The sequence below is a fragment of the Monodelphis domestica genome, chromosome 8, assembly GCF_027887165.1.
Source record: "Monodelphis domestica isolate mMonDom1 chromosome 8, mMonDom1.pri, whole genome shotgun sequence".
NCBI classification, from domain to species: domain Eukaryota; kingdom Metazoa; phylum Chordata; class Mammalia; order Didelphimorphia; family Didelphidae; genus Monodelphis; species Monodelphis domestica.
The window spans coordinates 83,653,478-83,677,649 of NC_077234.1; the positions used below are offsets into that span (position 1 = coordinate 83,653,478).

The 24,172-nt window shown below is 35.9% G+C and overlaps 3 protein-coding genes across 4 annotated transcripts in view; all 3 read left to right on the forward strand.

The window, feature by feature from the left end:
- Window positions 1-9,830, forward strand: part of C8H2orf80 (chromosome 8 C2orf80 homolog) — a 37,903-nt gene extending 28,073 nt beyond the window's left edge. For both annotated transcript variants that reach the window (XM_007501834.2, XM_056806997.1), the window contains 3 exons: window positions 5,698-5,785; window positions 7,693-7,823; window positions 9,267-9,830. In XM_007501834.2, coding sequence (XP_007501896.1) covers window positions 5,698-5,785; window positions 7,693-7,823; window positions 9,267-9,296 — 249 coding nt within the window. In that variant the 3' untranslated portion in view covers window positions 9,297-9,830. The remainder of the gene's footprint in view (window positions 1-5,697; window positions 5,786-7,692; window positions 7,824-9,266) is intronic.
- Window positions 9,831-11,178: 1,348 nt separating this feature from the next.
- Window positions 11,179-11,563, forward strand: LOC100619035 (dynein light chain Tctex-type 3-like). The gene has a single exon (XM_056806998.1). The coding sequence runs from the start codon at window positions 11,243-11,245 to the stop codon at window positions 11,489-11,491; it is 249 nt and encodes an 82-aa protein (XP_056662976.1). The 5' UTR covers window positions 11,179-11,242; the 3' UTR covers window positions 11,492-11,563.
- Window positions 11,564-19,386: 7,823 nt separating this feature from the next.
- Window positions 19,387-23,364, forward strand: LOC100013635 (gamma-crystallin D). Its single transcript, XM_001365523.4, has 4 exons — window positions 19,387-19,460; window positions 19,862-19,951; window positions 20,044-20,286; window positions 23,027-23,364. Exons 2-4 carry the CDS (start codon window positions 19,862-19,864, stop codon window positions 23,297-23,299), a joined length of 606 nt encoding a protein of 201 aa, XP_001365560.3. The 5' UTR covers window positions 19,387-19,460; the 3' UTR covers window positions 23,300-23,364.
- Window positions 23,365-24,172: the final 808 nt, after the last annotated feature.

Here is a 24,172-nt window from a genome sequence, read left to right on the forward strand (position 1 = left end):
GAATCAGTAGCCAGGACCATAGAAAGTTTGCCACACCATGAAAGACAGAGAAAGGGACTAGATTATAGGAGCCAGGTAGGAGCTAAATTTGAGATACTTGGTAGAATGTGGGACAAGGAAGACTTGCCTTTAACACATGTTAAACAGCCACAACCTTGAACACCAAACAAGTTCAAGTCCTCTTGTCTTGACTCAAAATTTTCATCAATCACATCAGGATTGACCTTGTGCTCGATTGGCACTATGCAGTTTAGCTTTGTGCTTCTTTGGCACTGCAATGGCCCTTTTTGTATTCTTTTGTCATGGAATCAGACAGAATCATTAAGCAACGTCCCATAAAATTTTTTAAACAATTAATGGCATCATTTTTATAGTCTAAAGCTTTTTGGGTATGTTTTGACATTAGGGCAAATGTATCTTAAACTTATATTACTGCAAAATCAAAAAAGTTAAAGACAATCTTCTTAATACTGTTGGTATGTCAAATACAAAAAGGAGAGAAAAAATAAAACTGAAATAGTATATTGCACATGCAAGCAAAAATAATAATGAAGTTTTTTAAAATAAAAAATATACAGGTTATAATCACTGACACACTTTGTCAGCTAAGGAAATGTAGAATACAAAGGTTTTTCACCAAAAATGAGATTCATTTCCTCTTCAAACCTGGCCATTATTCACTGTGAGTGCAAAGCAAATGATTTTAACAAAGTAACAGTTTTTTTTAATAAAGAACAGTAGCACAGCATGTATTGCACATTCAAAGAAGTATCAAAGTCCCCCACCTTCATAGTAGTCTAGTTAATTACAGTAGCAAACAAACTCACTATCATATTTTACATGAATCTACTATATGACATTTAAAGAAAATGGATACTTGTCACAAGTTTTTCAGGTATACCAATGTTTCACGTTTGGCTGAGCTATTAAAAAAAATCTATTACTGCCATCATTACAAAAATGTGGCAGAGGGTCTAGAAAAAACCAAACCTCTGTACTGTTGATGTTGGGTGTAAAAAATGCCACCAAGAAACTAGAGATCATTCTGGTAAAAGGGTAAAGTGACCTGAGGAGTTACAAATAAGAGATGCCCCTCTTTTGGGAGCCATCCAGGGGTACCATGCCCTGGGGTCAACTTCTCAGCTCCTTTGGTATGAGACTGTAATTTCCCATAGGGAGGTGGGGATTATAATTGTACTTCACTTCAGCTACTAAAATGGACCTTATTTCTTGTTACAAATAACTAAGAGGCAGACAAAATGATCAGAGTTGAGGGGGGAAAATCTAAAATTCATGTTTGAAGACCCCTTAAAATTAATTTGAGATATTTAACTCATTAAATTTTCCAAAGGTTGTCATACAATTGTAACCAGTTTTTGATGAAGTCCATCCATCCTCTATGTGACAATTTACAAAGCCAAAATAGAAAAAAAGTTGTTTTTATATGGGCTTATTCAATAATATTTGTTTAGTATGGTTATAGGGGAAAGGTATCAGAATATAACAGTAGTTAAAACCCAGTACATTAAAGTGATCCAATGTAACAGAATAGTATTGAATACATTAATATATGAACTTAAAACCAACAAAATTAAATCTTAAGCAAAACAATTAGCAAAATACAATAAAATACAGAGACTTTCATTAAAAAAATGGCATCTGAAAAGGCTTAAAATTTCACCTCCAGACTTTTTAAAGTTCCTTTTTCTATCCATTCAGATCTCTATTGTCAATACTGTGGTATTTTCCATAGCGAGGGAGAACATGGGTTTTAGGAATCTCAAACTGGGCAGGCCCAAATGGCAAAGAGTTGCAGGGAAAATTACATCTCAAATAATAAAAATATTATATTTTATGAGGGTTATTACATGATCATTAGAAATCAAGGAATAAAGAGGATACAAAATAAAAACTATGTGCCCATGGCTGGTTAGCCATTTTCAAAATCCCCATCTTACCACCATCACCACTAATTGCTGCATCATACCAAAGAATATGTGGGAGGAGTTACAGCCAGTTAAATACCAATAACATGATCTCGACAAAGTGGAGACATAGCATATAATGACAGAACATGAGTGGAGTGCTTGGAATCATAGTTTTGCTGGGAATCGTAGTTTTTACTGGGGATCTAAATTTTTAGGGTAACAGATTCTAATCACACAATCCCTCAGGGATCCTTTGGGAGACTAGTCTTCCCAGGGGATCATGTAAATATAACCAACTTATAAATTTCAATAATTTGGGGATAAAAGAGAAAGAGAACAAAATCAATGATTGCTAGGTGCATTGACAAAAAACAGTTATGGGGCAGTACCCTTTGGCATTAGATTATACCTACAAAATAAATGTGTTACAACCCACCACAGTTCAATCAATTATGTTCCATGGTTCATTCTGGATCTTCTGATGCTTTGGAGATTTCTTCAGGCATCTTCATGATTCCTTCTTCAAACAATTCATCTTCTAGATTCAAAGAGTTATCAAGTTCCTTTTCCTGAAATGTTTCTTAAAATATATTTTTTTTCATTTTATGACAATTATAAAATCCCTATGACAATTATGCAATCCCCCCTAAGGATGTTGCAATCCCTATGAAAATTACACAATCTCCCCTGAGGAAGATGTTAACTAAAACTCAGATCCACTCAGGTAGCCACTGAAGCTTGTGGCTTTCAATCTTGGCTGAAATGCTTACTTTTGGGGGCCATTTAGGGGTACCATACCCATTAGAGAAACTTTCTAAGACTATAATCCATCACGGAGTAACCAGTCCTTTGGATTTGCTTCCTACTTTGGCATGGGATTTGTGAATCTTAAAAAACTACTCAGACTGTACCTTAGAAGATTTGGTCTAGTCATTCCCTTATTGTAACAATGGAGATACTTGGTCTAACAAGAATCAAGAATGTATTGGGAACTTTTAAAATTATTCCACCCTACTCAGACAGTGCCTTAGGGGAAGATAAAGTTGTAAACTCCCGATTGAACAATGAAAGTCCCTAACTCATACCTTATAGGAAAGCCGGAATGTTAAGCTAGGTCTATTTTTATATCTAATACAAAAAGGTGTTAAGTACCTGTAAAGGTTAAATTAATCACAAAAAGGTCAAGTAATTTACAAAAGGCAAGCTTAACAAAGAGGTGTGAAGTACTCAGAAGATATAATCTAACCAGAAAAGGTGTGAACTAAAGAGTGGTGAAAACTAAGAATGGGCAGTCCTGGAAAAAGCATCTACTGTGATTGGTGGAAGTGAAAGTTTAGGGGGGGTGACATAAGAGAAATTTTTCTTTAAAAGGAAGGGTAAAAAGTCAGTTCATGCTAATTTCAGTTCGGAATGGAAGAACCCAGCTTGAAGACGTTCTTGTGGAAAGTGATAAAGACTGACTCACTCTCCCTTAGGCTCAGGGAGGCCAGAGCGGTTTAAATTAATTCTCTCTCTCTCTCTCTCTCTCTCTCTCTCTCTCTCTCTCTCTCTCTCTCTCTCTCTCTCTCTCTCTCTCCTTCTCTTAATTCCTTCTTTATTTATTAATTAAATTCTCCATAAATCCCAGCTGACTTGGGTATTTTCATATTTAGGAATTTCCCATGGTGACCACTTATTTAGATATTAATTCAAAACACTAACATTATCCTTACAGACTGTAACAGTTCTTTTTTTTCCTTTTAAACATTATTTTATTTGGTCATTTTCAAACATTATTCATTAGAAACAAAGATCATTTTCTTTTCCTCCCCCCACCCCTCCCATTGATGATGTGTAACAGTTCTAAAGGCATATTTTTTATATGTCCCATCCACTTTAATGTAGAGGGGAGGAATAGTGCTATAGCACTTTAATTCAGCTACTAAATGGACCTTTACCTCTTGTTACAAATAACTCAAAGGTACTTTTACAATGGTATCTTCTCCAGTCCACTTATAGGGGAAAGGTACAAAAAAAGACAGTGTAACAGAATATATAGTTAATAGACAAAACACAGTAACTTAAAATGATTCAGTGTAACAGAAAGATATTCAATTAGAACCAATATGTGAACTTAAGAAACAAAATAAAATTTTAAAGCAATCAGCAAAATATAATAAGTATGACAGGATATAGGCACTGAATTCAAGAGTTCTTTTTTCCAATTCCAATACAGAGATTTTCATAAAACAATGAAGTCTGAAAAGGTTTAAAATCTACCTCCAGACTATATAAGGTTCCTTCCCTTCCCTAGTGTCATCCATCTAGGTTCCTTTTGGTCACACCTCTGGGATCTCTTATAGCGAGGGAGAATTCCAAGCTGACCATAGTGTGGCGGAATCCCATATTGGCTGTATTGTAGAGACTTGGCAGGCTAGAATGGCAAGGGGGTGTAAGGAGATGAATTTCTCCCCTGAATCTCAGGATTATTCAAGCTAATTGCAAGGACCATTGCACCCAGGAATGGTAGGAAGAAAAGACATCCTAAAACTGGGAGTTGTTTGAGATAGGTAATGCATTGCTCTTTTTTAGAGTGGGACATGCTTGCAATTCTACTTCCTGTTTGGAAGAGTAACCTTCCTTCCCCTCTTCCCTAGAGGTAAAAATGCCAGAGAGCAGCTTGCTTCCTCTGCCATGTGGACAGGGAGTTAAGAGAGTAGAAGTTCTCCTCAGGTAAAAATTCTTCAAAAGGCAAATTATTGCCTAAGGGAAACACATCTAGGTTTCCAAGGCAAGCAGCAACCAAGCACTCTGGTGTTGGCAATGTAAGGGGAAAAGGGATTTACACTTTCTCAGCCTCTAGAGAGTGGCTTCAAGGACTCTCCACTTGCTGGCAGCAATCAGCAGCAGCAGTAGGAGCAGTGAGAGCAGGACTGGCAGCAGTGGCTTAGCTGGGACCATCCAGGCAATTAAGAAGGGAGGCAGGATTGGCAGCAGCAGGCAACAGTAGCAACACCAAAAAAAAAAACTCCTAAGAGAATTCTGGGGGGAGGGGGACAGGAGAAACTAGGTTTCTTTTCAAACTAATCTACTCAGAGAGAATTAAGGGTTCTAAACCTCACTTCTGGTCACCATAAATGTAAGAGTTAAATTAATGTGCAATACTTATTATTATTAAGTATTATTTTATAAAGTTTATTATCAGACAAAATAGAACCACATGACTAAATTTTTTTACCTGCTCAAAAATCCCTGCTCCATTAAAGCCATGACAGGAAGGAAAAAGTGAGAGGTGGAACTCCACACAATTTATATCCTGTTGATGTCAGAATGTAACAACGAAGTGGTTGGAGTGCTGAGAATCATAGTTTTGCTGGGGATCGTAGTTTTTTAGGGTAACAGATTCTAATTACATACTAGCTGTGTGAACTTGGGCAAGTCATTTAACCCCCTTTGCCTCAGTTCCTTATTTGTAAAATGAGCTGGAGAAAAAAATGGCAAACCTCTCCAGTACTCTTGCCAAGAAAAACTCCATAAGTGGTCACAAAAAGTCAGACACAATTGAAAAATGACTCAACAATAGTAATAATTAAGAGAATAATTGAATAACAAGCAAGAATTATTTCATTCTTTGTGCTTGTATCCCTAGTACCAACATGGTATTTGGCACATAGTAGACTCTTCATAAGTACTTGTTAATTGGTTGATTAAATAAGCTAAGGGGAATATGTCACTTCTCTCAAAGGCACAAATACCTTCATATTTTAAAGTCATCTCGCTTTCCTTCCAGGTTCCTCGGGCCCAAAATATTCATCTGTCATTGCATCCTTTTGCCATGCTAACAGCTTCTAAGGCAGCAGAACATGCTCAGAAACAAAGTAAGCTTATTTATTTTTACCTCACCCTCAATTTAAAAAATCACTTTAAAACGAGGGTTTTTTTCCCCCCAGTATCCAATATACAATAAATATTTATTAAGTACCCACAATGTGCCAGGCAATCTGCTAAGTGCTGGAGATACAGTTAATAAAAACATAGTTCCTGGCCTCAGGGAGTTGACAATCTAATGCAAGGAGATAAGACTCAAAAAGAAGTAGAAAGCCGAGGTTGAAGGTGGGGACCAAGGAATATCTGGTGCAAAGGCATTTCGTTCTATGGAGTTGAAACTAGGGAGAGCACCAGATGTAGACTGGAGTAAACCAAAAAGTCCAGTTTCTGCTTTCTATAAAGGAAGTTAGTGGGAGGAGTTTGGTAGTCTAACCTCCAGTCCTCCAAACAGAGAGGGGTGGGGAGAGTATATCAATTAAGGTTTAAGATTAGCAATATGGTGATGAAATTAGAAACGATGAGTTTAATTCAGCAGGAGCATCCTATCCTGTGGAGTTGAAACCAGTAAGAAATTTAATGACCACCTTTTGTTTTGATATCATCTATATTTCATAATTTCTTCCCCTTCCTTAGAATCCTTAGAACAAAGAATAAAAAAGAACCAAAAGATAGGTCAGCATAAACAGCCAACATTTTGAAAAAGCCTAACATTATATGCAGAATGTGAGACTTTATCCCTCACTTTTTCACAGAAGTGGGAAGTACTTTCTCATATTTCTTGTCATGTTTGGACATTAATATTCATATCATCTAGTTTCACTGTTCTGTTCTTTCCATTCATGTTGTTATGTTTAGTATATATTTTTCCTGGTTCCACTTATTTCATTTTGTACTAGTTTATAGCAAACTTAGGGCACCTAGGTGGCATGGTAGATAGAGTGCTGGTTCTGGAGTCAGGAAAACTCATCTTCCTGAGTTCAAATCTGATCTCAGACTGTCTGACCATGGGAAAGTTATTTAACTCAGTTTGCCTCAATTTCCTTATCTATAAAATGAGCTGGAGAAGGAAATGACAAACTTCTCTAGTGTTTTTGCTAAGAAAACTCAAATGGGGTCAGATAAAGTCTGACATGACTGAAAGAACTGAACAGCTACAAATATATGAGTCTCCCCATTTTTCTCTGAATTCATCATGTTTGTCATTTCTTATAACATGAAAATATTCATTACATTCATGTATCCCTATATGATTAGCCATTCCCCAATCAACAGGCATTTACTTTTCTTTCACTTCTTTGCTACTGCAAAAAGTGTTGCTATTAATAATTTTCTATATATAGGATTGTTCTTTGCTTTGTCATTGAACTCCTTGTTTTCCTTTACTTTAAAAGAAAAGGTAAAGTAATGAGAACTTAATATTAGAGTAAGAGTTTGCAGATAATTAGACTTTCACTAATTAACCTAAGTTGATTTGTGGGAATCAGGTTCACAAAGATTGCCCATTTCTCCCATTATCTGTAGCAGAGAGAAAATATCTATCAAAGCTACTGAAAATGGAAGGAAAACACTCAGAGCACAGTGTAGGGTAACCATTTTCCAATAGTATTTTGTACTATACAGATCTTCCACAAGAACCCTATACTCATGCCTCCTCCTAGCAAGGAAATATAACTGCTTCTTAAGTCTATGCCAGAAGAGACTACGAGAAGGTGCTGCTAAATTGAAAAGAATTTGAGCCTAATAAAGGACCAGCTTAGTTTTATACTGACAGACTCATCCCCAAAGGATTGGCAACTAAGTAATGAGTGTTGAACTACTTCCATTCCTGAAACTGTCTCCTAAGGTATGGAAAAATTGTTCTCTGTACCAATAGAGGCAGCACCCCCATCAGTGTAGTCATATTTTTTTAATATATTAAAGTACTATGTACAGATAATACCATCATGTGTGTCCCTAGGTGTCAAGTTACAAAGAAGAATAGTCCATAGAAAGGTCACCAACAGCTCAAACACAACAAAGGCTATGGATTCAAAATCAGCAAAAAACTCAGAAAATCAGCAAGAAACTCAGAAAAAGTCAAAGCCAAAAGTAAGTATGAAAACCCGTATGTGGAATCGACTATTGTGAAATAGTTAAAGAAAAGAAGGCCTAATTCCATAGCATTCAGTCGATTTTTTGTTACCATTTATTATCATTTATGTATAATGATGTAATATATAACAATAATATGCTAAATATGATTCGCTATAACTATGCAATAAGTTATAATAAATATGCTTATTGAAGAGAAACAGATTCTCACATTAGCTATTTCTAAAAATCTGTTTCATTCTTTATTTTCCCTTCCTCCTGCTCCTCCCTGCTTCCCAAGAGGGTGGGTAATATGATATAGCTTGTACAAATATTATTATAGCTTTTAAGTATTTATAAAAGGCAATTTGGTGCAGAGGAGAGTAAATTGGCCTTGAAGTCAGAAAGATTTAAATTCAAGTCCTAATTGACACTTACCATCAAATATGTGACTAAACAAATCGGTTACCTCTCAGTGCCCTAGGCTATAAATTGAAGAGAAGGTACCCATCTGCATTGGTTGAAGGAATTTCCTTATCTGAGAGTTCCCTATACCAATTAAATCATTAAATCATTAATTACATAATTTACCAATTAAATCCAGTCCCTATTACATTTGTGTATTTCATCTTCTTGAATGTATTTTTCTTTAACTGGTAATACCTTACTCCGAATGTATCAGGCTTTAGAAGTAGCTTAACCTAAATTCAACATGTTACTTTATTTAGTTAATAATAATATGTAATATTTATCTAGTGGTTCTAGGTCTATCATAGTGGTTGGAGATTTTCCCTTAGAGTCAGAAAAATCTAAGTTCAAATCTTGCCTCTGATCTCTCCTGGCTGTGGGGTTCTGGGAAAGTCAAATAGCTTCTTAGTGTTCTGGACAACTCTCTAAGACAGTAAGTTAAAGAGAAGTTGATGATTTGTCATGGCAAAGAGAGTTTCCTCACCTGGGAGTTCCTTATACCAATGAAATCAGTATCTATCCTTTAGGGTTTGCAAAGTGCTTTACATGTTTTATATCATTTGAACCTTACAACAGTCCTATGAGGTAGCTTCTATTATTGTTACCATTTTGAAAATGAGGAAACTGAGACCAAGAGAAGTGAAGTGCTTTATCAAGGATGGCCGAGCCAGCATATATCAGTGACATGATTTGAACCCTAGTGTATCTGACTCCAAGACTTATTTCCAATCTATTTTCCCAATTCTGACAATTTGTTGAATTGAATTGAAAGGTGGTCATAAGAAATAGAACCCTTAATATCCGTTCTTGGACAAACCATTCAATGGAAAGACTTTAAAATTTCTCTACATTTAATGCCCTTCTATCTTTTTTCAAATACAGTAATATTTGATGTCTTACTTTCACACCACCTAGAAGTAAATTTAAAGCACTTGTCTTGATCACTCAAATTGAGATACTTTTTTGCTAGGCAGGATTTCTTGTGTCCTGCAGGTCTCTATGGAAGTTGAAATTTTGGATTAAGGCAATAAAGGAATTAATGACTCAAGATACCATCAAAACAATGTCATCTGAGAAGACACCTTTCCCAAGAAATCCCAGCTCCAAGCAACACTGGACTTGAGCCCACATTGTACTATTCTTTGTATTTTCTATTTTATTGCTGTTGTTTTCTAAAGAAGTACTCTTCCACAGACTCAAGTCCTACAAATAAGTGTGAGCCTGGCCAAGTGATTTGCCAAGAACTGTTGGCAAGTCATGTGCCCAGTCTGCTTTTGCAGGTATTCTGGCACTGTTATGTATATTTAGATTGATTTCCTTCTAATTACTTCTCGTTTGTACTTCTATTCCTTTGTTTTGTATTTCAGCCCATTTCAACTCTTTGGCTCATTCTTCAAATGCTAACCTCTTGGAAATGGGAAAGTAAGATACTTATTTTTCCCAAGTGAAAGTTACAGTGGCAAAAGGAAGAGAATAATTTCTTTTTTGCTTCTCATGTGTTTTAATGTAGATCTATTCACTTACTGATTGTTTATAATAAAGCACATATCACATATATTTGGAAGGTACTTTTTTTTTTCAACAGAATTTTATGGGGATACAATTCTGGTAATAAGGACAGTTGTTAGTTTGTTCAGAGGGCAAATGAGATCAGACATGTAGCTGGTTTTCCAAACTAGCCAAATGGTTAAGCCATCAACTTGCAAGGAGTTCTTGAGTGGAGTGCTCCTGAGATCTATGCTTGGCCCTATACTTATTACCTTTTTTGTCAGTGACTTGGAGTGAGGCATAGATGACCTGAAACAAAGCTGGAAAAGATGGCTAATAAACTAAATCACAGAGTCAAGACCAAAAAGTTCTTATTTTCAGAAGACCTCTCATTTTGTCACTTTTGTTAAGTAATAGAGAGCTAAGTTATTTAAGTTCGATGTTTCTCAGGCAACTCCATTGGATTTATCTGTCATGCCATATCTATACATTGAATTCTGGTTCAGTTGATGAAGGGAGTCCTTCCTTCAGTAGTTCCCCAATTTTAAAATAACATCATTTTTGACAAGTTTAATAAATCCTTTAAAGATGATTTCCTAGGATATTTGAATTTTTGTAAACAATTTCAAACATTTATTATTTGTGGATCTTAATTTTTCTGTTAATAAATAGCATTCTTTGTTGCCCTCTGCAAACCTATGCCTTAAGAACTAAACTAGAGATCGGTCCAGATCTCAACCTTTAGCCCTGAATATGCACTAGTTTCTTGCTGCATGAAAAATTTCCCTTGCATATAAAAATACACCTAAGGGGTGAACCTATTGTGAAAGTGACATGGTCAAATATTTTATGGATATGGTTATGGATGAAATACCACTGGAATCCCCTTCACCATAAGTGTGACTATCTTAAAACACAATGGACTGTTACTTATTCTTCTGTGAATTATATTTAAAGAATAAGAGAGAAAGAAGGAGAAATGAACTATGAAACTGCCAGCTGAGAAATGAGAAATGATTTGACCCCTACCCTATTTGAAGTAGACCCTTGCCTATCTTAGATCAATCATTTTATCCCTATAATTATTTCTAATTAGTATTATCTAGTTTAATGTGATTCTATAGAGATAGTAATTAAAGATTTATATTAACGAAGTTATCAGAAACAACCAGTTATATAATTCATAGGTGAACAGTTTCTAAAAATGAGTATACTCTATGCTAAACTCTAACTTGACAACAGCATAGTTTGAAGGGGGCCTCTACTCAGATGTCACAACTTCAGTGGAAAGTACTTTAAGAGCTCCTCCACCTTGTATCACTTCCTTCTGACCCATGTCAGACAAGAGACTTGATATAATTTTGGATAATATCAGTGCGGGGCCTCTTGCTGGTCTACCCTGAACACATTGTTAAAGTGGATATCTTGGGTTCTGCCCTGAAGAAGAGCAACTGCTGCCATGGAAGAATATCAGCCCTACGATGATGAAATTGGTTTCAATGCTGATGAAGCACACAATATTGGACAGTTTGGATTATAAGCAGAATAATGTCAACCAGTGGACTGCATTTAGAGTGAAACAATCCTTAACACATTTGTTAAAGTTAGGGAAGACATATCAACCTATTGTTACTTGTTCAGTGATGCAGCGGAATGGATCTCATTTGTATACAGCCGGCTCATGTTTTGGGGATACCACCTCTGATGGGACCTGTACTGTAAGATGGTAAAATCAAACTATGAATTGCATCATCAATTTTTTTGCCACGGCTACCATCCTGTAGCTAAATGGAAATATTATACTAATACCTTTAATGTAAGAAATTATCAAAATGTTCTTTTTTTTTTTTAAAGGACACTTAATTCTTTATTTTCCATGTGAGTGAGATGAAGTCAATATGTGTATATTAAAATAATAATAACTAATATTTCTAAGCATTTACTGTGCTAAATTACAAATATTATGATTTTTGAGTTGGAGAAATTGAGACAAACAATTATTTAAGTAATTTATCTCTAATTATACAAATATCATATCTGAGATGGGATTTGAAACAAGGTCTTCCCAGTACTCTATCAATTATTTCACTGAGCATATTGTTGTTATTCAGTCATTTTCAGTCACCCCTTACTCTTTGCAATCTTATTTAGAATGTTCTTGAATGAAACTATTCATAGCATTACTTAATTACCTTATTATTGCACTAGAAGTAAAAGTATGCAATTGGCTTCAGAAAAGTAAAAAATGAACATTATAACTAATTTTATAGCTCATAGCATACTTTAATTAAACATTTGCATAGTTAGAAAAATATTGAACACCCCCACCTCCCCAAAAAGGCACATTTCCATTAAAATCTGGGAAGATGGAGGAATTAAGATTGGGATAATAAAGTTCTCCTGTGCTGGAAAAATACTATTCTACCTTTCTATGTCTCTATATGTCAATCCAAATTCGTAGTTCGATAATTATTGAACTTTTGGTTCTTTTGATTATAAAACAAGATAGTATAAGTATTATATGTTGTTTTTTTTTAAACCCTTACCTTCCATCTTAGAGTCAATACTGTGTATTGGCTCCAAGGCAGAAGAGTGGTAGGGGTTAGGCAATGGGGGTCAAGTGACTTGCCCAGAGTCACACAGCTGAGAAGAGTCTGAGGCCAGATTTGAACCTAGGACCTTCTGTCTCTAGGCCTGGCTCTAAATCCACTGAACTACCTAGCTGCCCCCTGTTTTTCTTTCTTTCTTTTTATTTTTTTAATAAAGTACTCTAATGGAGTAACTAGAATTAACTTGTTTTTTTCCCCAAGTAATTATTAATGATTTGTTGCCTTTAATTCCAAAATCCAGAGTTAATAATTGAATAACATTGGTGGATTGATTTCTCTAGCCCAATAAAGTTCACTGTAGAATAATAACATATATTAATTAAAAAATAATTGTCTTTCAAATCATTCTATGTTCAACAAATATATGTTGATTATCCACTTTATGGGTTTAGTTTACCACATTGCTGGTGCCTTCCACTCAATTTGGAAACTAACATATATAATTTGGGTTGTGAATATGGGGATAAAGGCATTTGGTTTACAATTTAGAGTATATGAAACAATGGAATTTAATTAATTCTTTTTTTAATAAAAACCCTTACCTTCCATCTTGCAGTCAATACTGTGTATTGGCTCCAAGGCAGAAGAGTGGTAAGGGCTAGGCAATGGGGGTCAAGTGACTTGCCCAGGGTCACACAGCTGGGAAGTGGCTGAGGTCAGATTTGAACCTAGGACCTCCCATCGCTAGGCCTGGCTCTCAATCCACTGAGCTACCCAGCTGCCCCCGAATTTAATTAATTTTAAGAGGAAAATAAAATGAGCAGAAGCCATGCAGAAGTTAGCTTACTCATGTTTTTGCAACAAATAGATTTTATTTACCATCAGACATGATTTAGAGAAATATTTAAAGAACAAATGTGTATGTTTAATTTTGTTATTAGTTTCATAACTAGTAAGTTGTATCTATTGTTTTGATTATTAACTGACATTTGTGAATTACCTATATGCATTTTAAAATATACAGAGTAAGTTATAAATGTAAAGTGTATATTCATTAGCTGATTATGTAAGAACTTAGGGCTTATGAAATGTAGAAAATAAGACTTTAAATTAGTATATACACAGCTGGGCTACCAAATGTGAAGTCAATCTGCTGCTTAAGCAAGAAAATGAAGTTATAAATGTAAAGTCTTTTAAGTCTATAGTAAATCTACAGAATGAAACTAGTTCCTGAACTTTTGAAGAAAGACTTAGTGGTAATATAGTAAATGTTAGGAAGTTCCTTGATGACTTGTTCAATTTCTTTTTCTGAGATGGGATTATTGAAGTATTCTATTTCCTCTTTTGTTAATCTAGGTAATTTATATTTTTGTAAATATTCGCCATTTCACCTAGATTGTCATATTTATTGCCATAAATTGAGCAAAATAATTCTTAATAATTACCTTAATTTCCTTTTCATTAGAAGTGAGATCACCCTTTTCATCTTTGATACTGTTCATTTGACTTTCTTCTTTTTTTTTTTATTAAATTAACCAGTACTTTATCTATTTTATTTCTTTTTATCAAAATACCAACTCATAGTCTTATTTATTAGTTCAATAATACTTTTACTTTCAATTTTATTAATTTCTCCTTTAATTTTTAGGATTTCTAATTTAGTTTTTATCTGGTAATTTTTAATTTGTTCTTTTTCTAATTTTTTTAAGTTGCAAGCCCAATTCATTAATCGCCTCCCTCTATATCTGTTGGTATAGACACTCAGTGATATAAATTTTTCCCTGTGTATTGCTTTGGCTGAAGCCCATAGGTTTTGATATGAGGTCTCCTCATTGTCATTCTATTTAATGAAATTGGTAATTGTTTCTATGATTTTTTCTTTGACCCACCAGTTTTGAAGAATCATATCATTTAGTTTCCAATTAATTTTAGATTTGTCTTTCCATGGACCCTTATTAATTATAATTTTATTGCATTATGATCTGAAAAAGTGGCATTTATTATTTCTGCTTTTCTGCATTTGTTTGCAATATTTCTATGCTCTAGTCACAGTAATGCCTTGTTAAATCATGTGTTAAAGAATTTGCTCAATATTGTTTCTGTAGCTGAAAGATAGTAAAGATTGCCTTACCTGTAAAAAAATTTAAACTTTAAAAATTTTTTTAAAAGTGAATATCTTAAAGGTGAGGTGGATGGGCTGGTTGTTATATGTCTACCTTATTGTTTGGTAGCAATATGACTAGAGGATATACTAAGAGTTTGGAGTTCACCAATAAAATAACATACTGGTGTCCAGAAAAATCAAGCATATAAGGATGGGGCTGCCTGGGAAAGGAAAGCCTGGGATCCTATTTGTTGAAGAGGGCCAGATCCCTCTAATAAACAGTTATTGGCTCAGAACTCTTCCTCAGTTGTTTTATTGCAGATGGAACAAATTTATAGTGAGATTTTCTCATTTCTGGTTTAACAAATATAATGAGTCTGCTTTCTGCCAATTTCTCAGCACTTATTAATATAAGTGAATACATTTCCTTATAATTACTTGTTGTTTGTACTTTTGTTCCTTTGCTTCTATAGTTCCCCAAGAAAAACTCAAGGGTTCAAATGTGTATAGATGGTAATAATACCCCTATACATTATACATACACAATTTTAACCCATTACTTAAAGACTATTTACAAAAGATACTAGTTTTCTCAAAGAATGTCAGACTAGGATCTCTCTCTTCCCTCCCAACTCTTGCCAGCTCTGTTTCTGATGCAGCAATAGAGCACTGAGTAATCAATTTTTGGCAGTGAGGAGAGTCTTATGCAAATGGATTTTGAGCCATATTTTACATAATATTTAAAGAATATTTGGATTAAAGTGACCAATTATTTTTTGACAGTTTCTTAGTTAGTAAACCAGAAAAATACTATAGATATTGTTTTCCTTGATTTTAGCAAAGCATTTAATAAAATCTTTAAAGCTATTCTTTTGAAGAAGATAAAGAGATGTAGTCTAGCCAAATGGCAGTACAAGTCAATGGATTCTGAACCATCCAAGTGGCATCAACTCATAAGGAATTCTTGAAAATAATCCTCCTGAGATCTATGCTTGATCCTGTAAAAGTTAACATTTTTGTCAGTGACTTAGCCTGATGTATAGAAGGCATGAGATAAAGCTGAGAAAGATGGCTAATGACCTGGAAAATAGACTCAAGACCAAAAAAGTCTTGATATTTTAGAACAGGAACAAAGTTATTAAGATGAAACTTAATGGCAATAAATATGTCTTACAATGAATCAAAAAAATTCAACTTTATAGATATAAAATGGATAAAACAGAAAAATGTTGGGGTTTTAATGTATTGTAAACTCAATTTGAGTCAATAGAATGACACAGCAACTAATAAAACTACTATAATCTTAGGATGCATCATAACAGACAATGTTTCTCAAAATAAAGAGGTGATAAATGCACTGTACACTGCCTAATTAGACTGAATCTATAGTACTGTGGTCAATTCTGGGTGCATCATTTTTTAGAAATACATAGTCTACTAGCTTAAACTTTCATGGTTGTCAAAGAACTTTCCTGGGGTTTTTGGAACCACAAAATGAAATGTTCTATTTGTCACAAGTCCAGTGTTTTGTCTGAAGAGATGGTTGGTATTAGGTGTTCGTGGTTGGAGAGACTGGGAAGTGGTCTATGAACAGTGTTAGATTTTTATGGTTGGACTGAATATTTAATTGGTCACCAGGGATTTAATTTCTAAATCCCAAAAATGAATTACTAAAGTAAAATGGAATTCATGGTAGTTTATTTTTACAGTAGAGGGAAGATATTAAGGAAGAGAGAAAAGGGGAGAGAGAGAGAGAGAGAGAGAGAAGAGAGAGAGAGAGAGAGAGAGAGAGAGAGAGAGAGAGAGAGAGAGAGAGAGAGAGAGAGAGAGAGAGAGAGAGAAAGAGAGAGAGCGAGCTCCAGGTTCCTCTGAGCTAGGTAGAAATTCTAAAGCCCCAGCTAAGGGAAAGGAGTCTCAAGATGATGGACCTTTCTTGGAGACTGACTCCTCCAGAAAGGGCAAGGAAGGAAGTCATCCTTTACACTCACCATGTTGTCAGTTCAATCAGCAGATTCTTTTATCAGCTCCAACTCCAGCAGGCTGTACTCCAAATGACTCCCTTCAAGTCTCACTTCACTCCAAGACCAAGTGTCTGTCTCCTCTGTGTGTCTCTGTTTCCACTTTTAAAGACCTTTTTCTCATGTCACTTCCCCTAAATTTTACAGCTACCAATCACAGTTGATGCTCCACTCCAGGATTGACCACTCTTTAACACGTGGGTCACAGACCTCCTGCTCAATGTATGAAATGGGTGTTCACTACTTTTTGTGGTTAAAATCCAAAATGGGTAGATCTCCATACTCTACTTTAAGTACTGTGTTTATACTTTGGGGATTAAAATCTAAAAACAGACAGGGGATTACAATTTAATCTTCACAATCAAGGAAGAGCTAAGTACCTTCATTGTTACAATCAAGGGAGAGCCAAATCCAGTCTTCACAACAGTAAAAGAAGAGATCAAGTTATCAGGCTGAATCTGGTAGCTGTGAACTTATTCTTAGGAGGAGGATATCAAACAGCAAACTCATTTCTTTGTGTCCTGACTGCCTAATACAAATGGTTTTCCAGCAGTCTCTAACATTACCCCCTTTCTCACACATAGAGAGAGGATATATTCCCTGAACAGAATGATGAGAAATGAAAGCAAATCAACCTCTATGCTAACAATCCACTAAGATTTACTAAGGGAAAGGTCTTGGATTTGGAATTTGAAGATAGGTTCTAATAATGGAGGAAACAGCTAGTAGCAGCTATGCGACAGTTGCAATTCTTTTAATCTCTGGGGATCTCAACTATCTCATCTGTAAAATAAGGGAGTTGAATTAGATCATCCAAATTCCATGATCTCTAACTTATACTTTCCAGCTGAATTAGATTACTGTGACAAGGAAATCACTTTAAAAAGACTGATATATATTAATTTAAGGTCGCCAAGGAATTCAGCTATGTAATTCCTAAATGAAAACTCAAGTCAGCAGTCAATCTTTTATGGAGTTTAATTACAACAGGAGGAAGAAGGGAATTAGAGATAGAGAAAGAGAAAAGGGAGAGAAGGGAATAGGGCTTAAATACCCCTTCTGTTTAGGCTGGGCCAAAAGGCCCAAGCCCTTAGATAGCTGGGGCAAAGAAAAGAGAATAGTCCCTATTACTCACGTGACCAAAATGGAGAAACAGCCTCAGAGGCCCCCACCTTCAGCTTCCTTCAGAGCAAGCTTCTCAGAGCACACTCCAACCACTCAGACAAACTCCTCAACCACCTCCCTGAGTCTTCAGAGCCCTCTATCTTTAAGGAAACCATCCAAGTTCCCTCCCCTCAGTTCTCACATCTACCAATCACTGTCCATCAATTTCCCTGTGCCAATGGAGGCCCTAGCTTAACCCAGGACCGCCCAGAGGTCTCTGGCTTTGCACATGTCTGTTGAAGGTCATATTTTCAAATAATTAAATCTTTGATCCTTTGCTACAGCCCTTCCTAAATCCTGTTAACCTGAGTAGGGTAGAGATTGGAATAATTAAATTTTGATCTATGCTGCAGCCCTTCCTCAATCCTGTTAGGACTGAGTAGGGTGGAGATTGATTCCAAGTATCTCCATTGTATCAATTCTAAAATCAATCATGACTCAAAGAAATTCCTGTTCTATGCTTAAGCATAGGTCAAAGTCCTTTCCATTGTTCAGCAAAAGGTTTCTGTCCTAAAGTAATCTTAAGAAGGGAGGAGGAGGAAACTCTCATGCCAATGGGGTTCACATTCCAATAGCCAAGACCCACTATCAATAGGAAATTTTTCAAGTATGAAATTTCCCAATGGTGAAATTTCCAACATTTATAAGTCTAAGAAATTTTGAGGTTTACACTACTTAACTTCCCTATCCTCATTTTGCCTCCCTGTTTCTCCTCCTTGACCCCAAATACCACCTATTAAAATCTGCCTTTCCTTCCAGGTCACACTCATGTCTCCTCTTCCATAAATCCTTATCTGATCTTTCCAGATAAAAAGTAATCACTCTCCCCTAACATATTTCTTATAGCACTTTGCCTGGATCTCTTCATTCTCCTTATCTTGTTCTATTTTGTAGCATAATGATTTGTGAACTCATGTAGTAAGAGCTATATTTGATATGTAGCCTAAACTAGATTTTTTTTCTTTAAAAGGGATTAAAACAACAACTATGAAGGACTTATGAATTCTTAACTATGCAATTACCAACCATGATTCCCAAGAAACAACAGTGAATTAGGCTACCTACTTCCTGACAGAGATGATGGACATAAAATTCAGAAAAAGACTTACCTCTTCTTTAACATGGCCAATGTGTAGATTTGTTTCATTTGACTATGCATAGTGATTACAAATGTTTTGTTTTTGCTATTTTTTCCCCCTTCAATGGGGCAGAAAGGACAGGAAAATAAAATAAAATTTGTTTATTGAAAAAATTAAATTAAAGCCCAAAAAATATTGAAACTATTATTAAGACATAGTAATTAACTCAAAGGACTAACATTTGAATTGTTGATACAGCTTCCTATTAGCCTAAATGCAAAAGCTAATCCATAAACAGGCAGTAGTAGCCCTCTCCCTCAGGCTTGACCAGCACACCAATAAGATCAAAACAGAGACAGGGAAGCTATGTGCAACTGAATTAATGATGTATCCTTGTTGATTATCTTTTCTACATCATGGATAAGTAAATATTTTGTTAATCCCTAAATAACCTATGAGAGTCTCATTTCATTCCACTCCTGCAGATTGGTAACTGAATTATAATTCATAGTATAAATTATAGTCTACTCCAATTTATAGTCCTCAGCAGGATTCGAACCCAATTCTTCCCATGTCCTCTCCATGACATCAAGCTGACTTCCTAAGTTCAAACAGTTCAACTCCAATTTTAACCCTACATAACTCCTCCTCCCTGCATAGTCTCCCTTTGGAATCTCACTAATTCGCTTTACATACTTCTCATTTTCTCAGGTGCCATTTTCTGGACTCTCCAAAATGCCCGTGGTCACCAGAGGAACCACAATGCTGCATCCCAAATCCAGGAGGTAACTCTTTGGGATTCCCTACTGCCCCTCGAACCTCCAAGTCATTTAGGAATATGCCCATTCATGGGCTTTTTGCTCCTGACTCAGCCTCCATGCAGACATAACTCAGCCTCAGCAGTTTCTATAGGGAGAGAACTCTAAATGAAGTCCATCCGCTCATGAAAACATGCATTTCTATATGGCTGCATAGGGTGAGAAGCCGGCCCATTGTCCCCAGAACCATAATGGCTCTGCTGACTTCAATAGCTTTCAGAGGGAAAGCAGGGCCAGTTCGAAAGTACCAGAGAAAGCAAGAGGGAATTGGACAATGACCCCCCTGCCCTGATACTAGAAGGAAAAAAAAGAAAACATGAAAATCCCCTCCCTATCCCCACTGGGCCCCTTTTGTGTTGTTATTGCAGATGCAGCAACAGACCTGCACTATATATACAAGCCGCGGCAGCTCTTCTACACTGAACTCTTGCATCGGCCGCCAACCAGACATGGGAAAGGTGAGCAAAACACGAAGGTGCTCTAAAGTTTGTTGTTGTTTTCAAATGAGGAGCATCCTGGAATGCTTCCTAACCTCATTGTTCATTCGTAGATCATCTTCTTCGAGGACCGCGGCTTCCAGGGCCGCTGCTACGAATGCAGCAGTGACCACGCGAACCTCCAATCCTACTTCAACCGCTGCAACTCCATCCGTGTGGAGAGTGGCTGCTGGATGGTCTATGAGCGCCCCAATTACTCTGGGTACCAGTATTACCTGAGAAGAGGAGAGTATCCGGACTACCAGCAATGGTTGGGCTTCAACGACTCCATCAGGTCCTGCCGGACAATCCCTTATGTGAGTTTCATTTCCTGCTGGTTGATGAGTAGATGTCAGCTGCTATGGTTTCATACTGATGAAATGTCTTCCAACTTAGAATAAGAGGTCAGAACTGGGTAGGGGATACTCGATGTTAGGATCAGAAGCTCAAAGATCTAGAGTTGAGAGGAGCCATGAGGAGAATCAAATCTGCCCTCTTCTCATTGGAATAATGGGGGAAGCTTCTGAAGTATTTCTAAATCTTTAGTGTAGACACCCTCCCTCCCAATCCTATTAAAACAAAAACAAATGACCAAAAAAAAAAGGGGGGGGGACCAGAAGGAAATGTTTTGGTACCAACAGTTATACCATATAGAGAGATTCAGAGAATTGCTTGAAGTCCTTTAGTGTTTGAAAAAGAAGAGAATCAAATGAACAGTATCAAATATGAAAAGAGTGATCTTACCTCTAATGAAGGGGAAATTAAGGTAATTATTAAAAATTTCTTTGCTCAATTATATAGCAATAAATATGACAATCTAGGTGTAATGGGTGAATAATTACAAAAATATAAATTGCCTAGATTAACAAAAGAGGAAATAGAATACCTAAATAATCCAATCCTATTAAAACAAAAACAAATGTTCAAAAAAAGAAACCAGAGATGTTTTGGTACCAGCAGTTATACCATAGAGAGATTCATTGAATTGCTAGGAAAAAACCTATTATTGTTTGGAATTCATAGGTATTGTACCTCACCCTCATGCTACTTTTAATTTTTTTTTTTTTTGGTCCTTACCTTCCATGTTAGAATCAATACTGTGTATCGGTTCCAAGGCAGAAGAGTGGTAATTAGTGTTTGAAAAAGAGAATTATTCTAAATGTATAAATATGATGATTATTCTCATTTAAAATGCTGTAAAAGATATATGGTTTTAGTGGTAGAGATACTTCCTCCACAATTGCATACTACAATCCCACCACTTCTCAGTAGATAGTTTCAGGAGTTACTGCAACAAAAATAATTCAACCAGCATTCAGCCTTTCTGACCTTATCTAGGCTGGCCCCATCATGGCAAAAGCAATCTACTGTCAGACCTCTACTCAAAGTCTTTCTAGCTTGGGGAGATGTGTGAAAGTTTGGATGCTGCTGGCAGAGCCTTTTAGTACCCAAATAAGCTTCATGCCATGCCCATAGGACTGTAGATCTATAGCTAGAAGGGACATGAATCCAATCTGCTCATTTTGCCAATGAAGAAACAATCCTTAGAGAAGTTAAGTGATTTGCCTACAGTCACCCAGCTAGTAAACTTTAGGAGCTCTCACAGCATCCAGGACATCAGAATAATATAGCTTTTCATGTTAAACTTAGAAACCTCTAAAAGCCACTTAAGTCATGAATTAAATTAATTAAAAAAAAACCAACAGATTCTTCTGGACTCATCTAACTTCCTTTTGTGGTAGAAAAACAAAAGAAGGGTTTCAGATGAAATGACAGCAATGCAATGTGTCTTGACTTTAGCTGTTTATTCTCCTGTGATGTGTTTGTCAAAGAGATGGGAGAATGTAACTTAGGTCATAGAATAGATGCAGAACTGTAAGGAGTATATTTCTAAGATGTAGTAACTAAGGTTAACATCAGCCTGGAGAAAAAATCTATTATTATTTGGAATTCATAGGTATTGTACCTCACCCTAGTGCTACTTTTGATTTTTTTTAGCCCTTACCTTCCATGTTAGAATCAATTCTGTGTATTGGTTCCAAGGCAGAAAAGTGGTAAGGGCTAGGCAATGAGGGTTGTGACTTGCCCAGGGTCACACAGCGAGGAAGTGAATGAGGCCAAATTTGAACCTAGAACTTTAATCTCATCTCTAGGCCTGGTTTTCAATGCCCCTTACTTTTAATTAAAAAAAATTTTTTTTGATGCAAACAACGCATTCATTCTGTTTGCTGATTATACTAAACAAGATGGAAGTGATTAGCACACTAGAGAAACAAATTTAAAATTGAAGCTGGAAAATGTAAACAAACTAAGGTTAACTAAAGAAAAATAGAAATAATTCATTTGGGTAGGAAAAACAAATACTATGAATTCTATTAATGCAGAAAAACTAGCTTTAACTTATAAACGATAAACATTTAATAGTCCCTTGTGGGAAATAGTGAAGGGACTGGTGATTTCTTTGATGAAGAGAACTTCCAGGAGAAACAACCTTTTCTAACATAGTTTGGCATTGCTTCTGCAAGGGATTCTGCCTAGAACACTGAGAAATTAAATAACTTACCCAGGGTCACATGGTGTATTTTTAAGGTTTAAGCCTAGGTCTTCCTAGTTTTAAGACCAGCTTGTTATTCATTCCATTGCACTACCTATCCCAGAGTAGGGAATAAATAAATATTAAATTGAATTGAAAGAAGGAGCTGTGCTGTGTAATCCTCTTTATACATTCAGCACATGGAGTTGCAGCCTTCAACATCTCAAAAAGAAAAGCATTTCTTCCCTGTATTTCATTTTTTTCTGCTTTATCAAGAACTTTGAAAACAGGTCTTCTAATGGTCTATCAATGGTTCCTAATTAGACTTAACTTTAAGGCTATTCCAGGTAAAACAATACTATAGACAAAAGGGAAACAATCCATCTGAGGGCAAGAAAAAGAGTATGCTTTAGAAATATTTACCTTATCCAATCAGACACAGCTAATCTTGTGACTCCTTCCTGAACCAGGTACACCTTATGGATTATTTTACATCTTCTCTTGCTATTTCTTTCCTACAACAGACCGGGTCCCACAGGATGAGGCTGTATGAAAGAGAAGACTACAAAGGTCAAATGATGGAGCTCTCCGATGACTGCTCTTGTCTCCATGATCGTTTCCATCTGAATGAAATATACTCTCTTAATGTCTTGGATGGCTGCTGGATCCTCTATGAGATGCCCAACTATAGAGGAAGACAATTCCTGTTGAGACCTGGTGAATACAGGAGATACATGGACTGGGGAGCCATGAATGCCAAAGTTGGTTCTCTGAGAAGAGTCATGGATGTGTACTAAATTAAATTGTCTCTTATTATCACTAATATAAAAATTAAATAAATATGTAGATTGTATTTCTGGCACCAATTGGCTTTTGTCCTTTTTTTTTTAAATGTCTTTACTTCATGGATCTCCAAGGGGGAAAAAGTATCACCTAGAAGCCAACCTTTCTGATAATGAACCTCTGAATTGAGGTACAAGCTCTGGTCAGGATTGTGCTTGATGCTTCAGACACAAGCTCTGGTTAGGAATATACTTGAAGCTTTACCAACTTCATAAAACCTGCAAGAGTTCTCACTTCATGGACATAGATGTTGAGAATTAATAGTCTTCTCACTGCCATGATGAGCCATTGGAATAGAACTTTTATGGACTACTTGGGAGTGTTGATAAATGGGAACTCAGCAGGGCAAGTCTGCAACCACAAGATAATATAGTCACAAAAAGCATTTTTTTCTATATTTGAATTTATTTTTAATTCTCAAGATATTTATTCTTTTCCAATAAGTGACAAATTCACTCAAAAAAATGGATGTATACAACAATATGCTTTGGTCTTCAGTTAATTTAAATTTAGACAACAACAAAATATCCAGGATTCAAGATTATAGAGTAGAATATTTTAGTTCATTTTCCAGTCAATTCATTCTCCACTGACCACAATTTTTAATTTTGTCATCTAGGTTAACAGGATATTAGACTGATCAAATCTAAAATTAGCCCTCTATAATAAGAATGCATACAAGATGTAGTAGAGTGAAGAAGAAAAGATTGTCTAAATTTAACCTAAATATCATCCCCAGGAAAGAGCTAGATACCTGGGAATTCACCCATGATAAAGACCAGATTAAGGGACTGATGAATGCTTAAGAGGATTAGAAACTGGAAAAT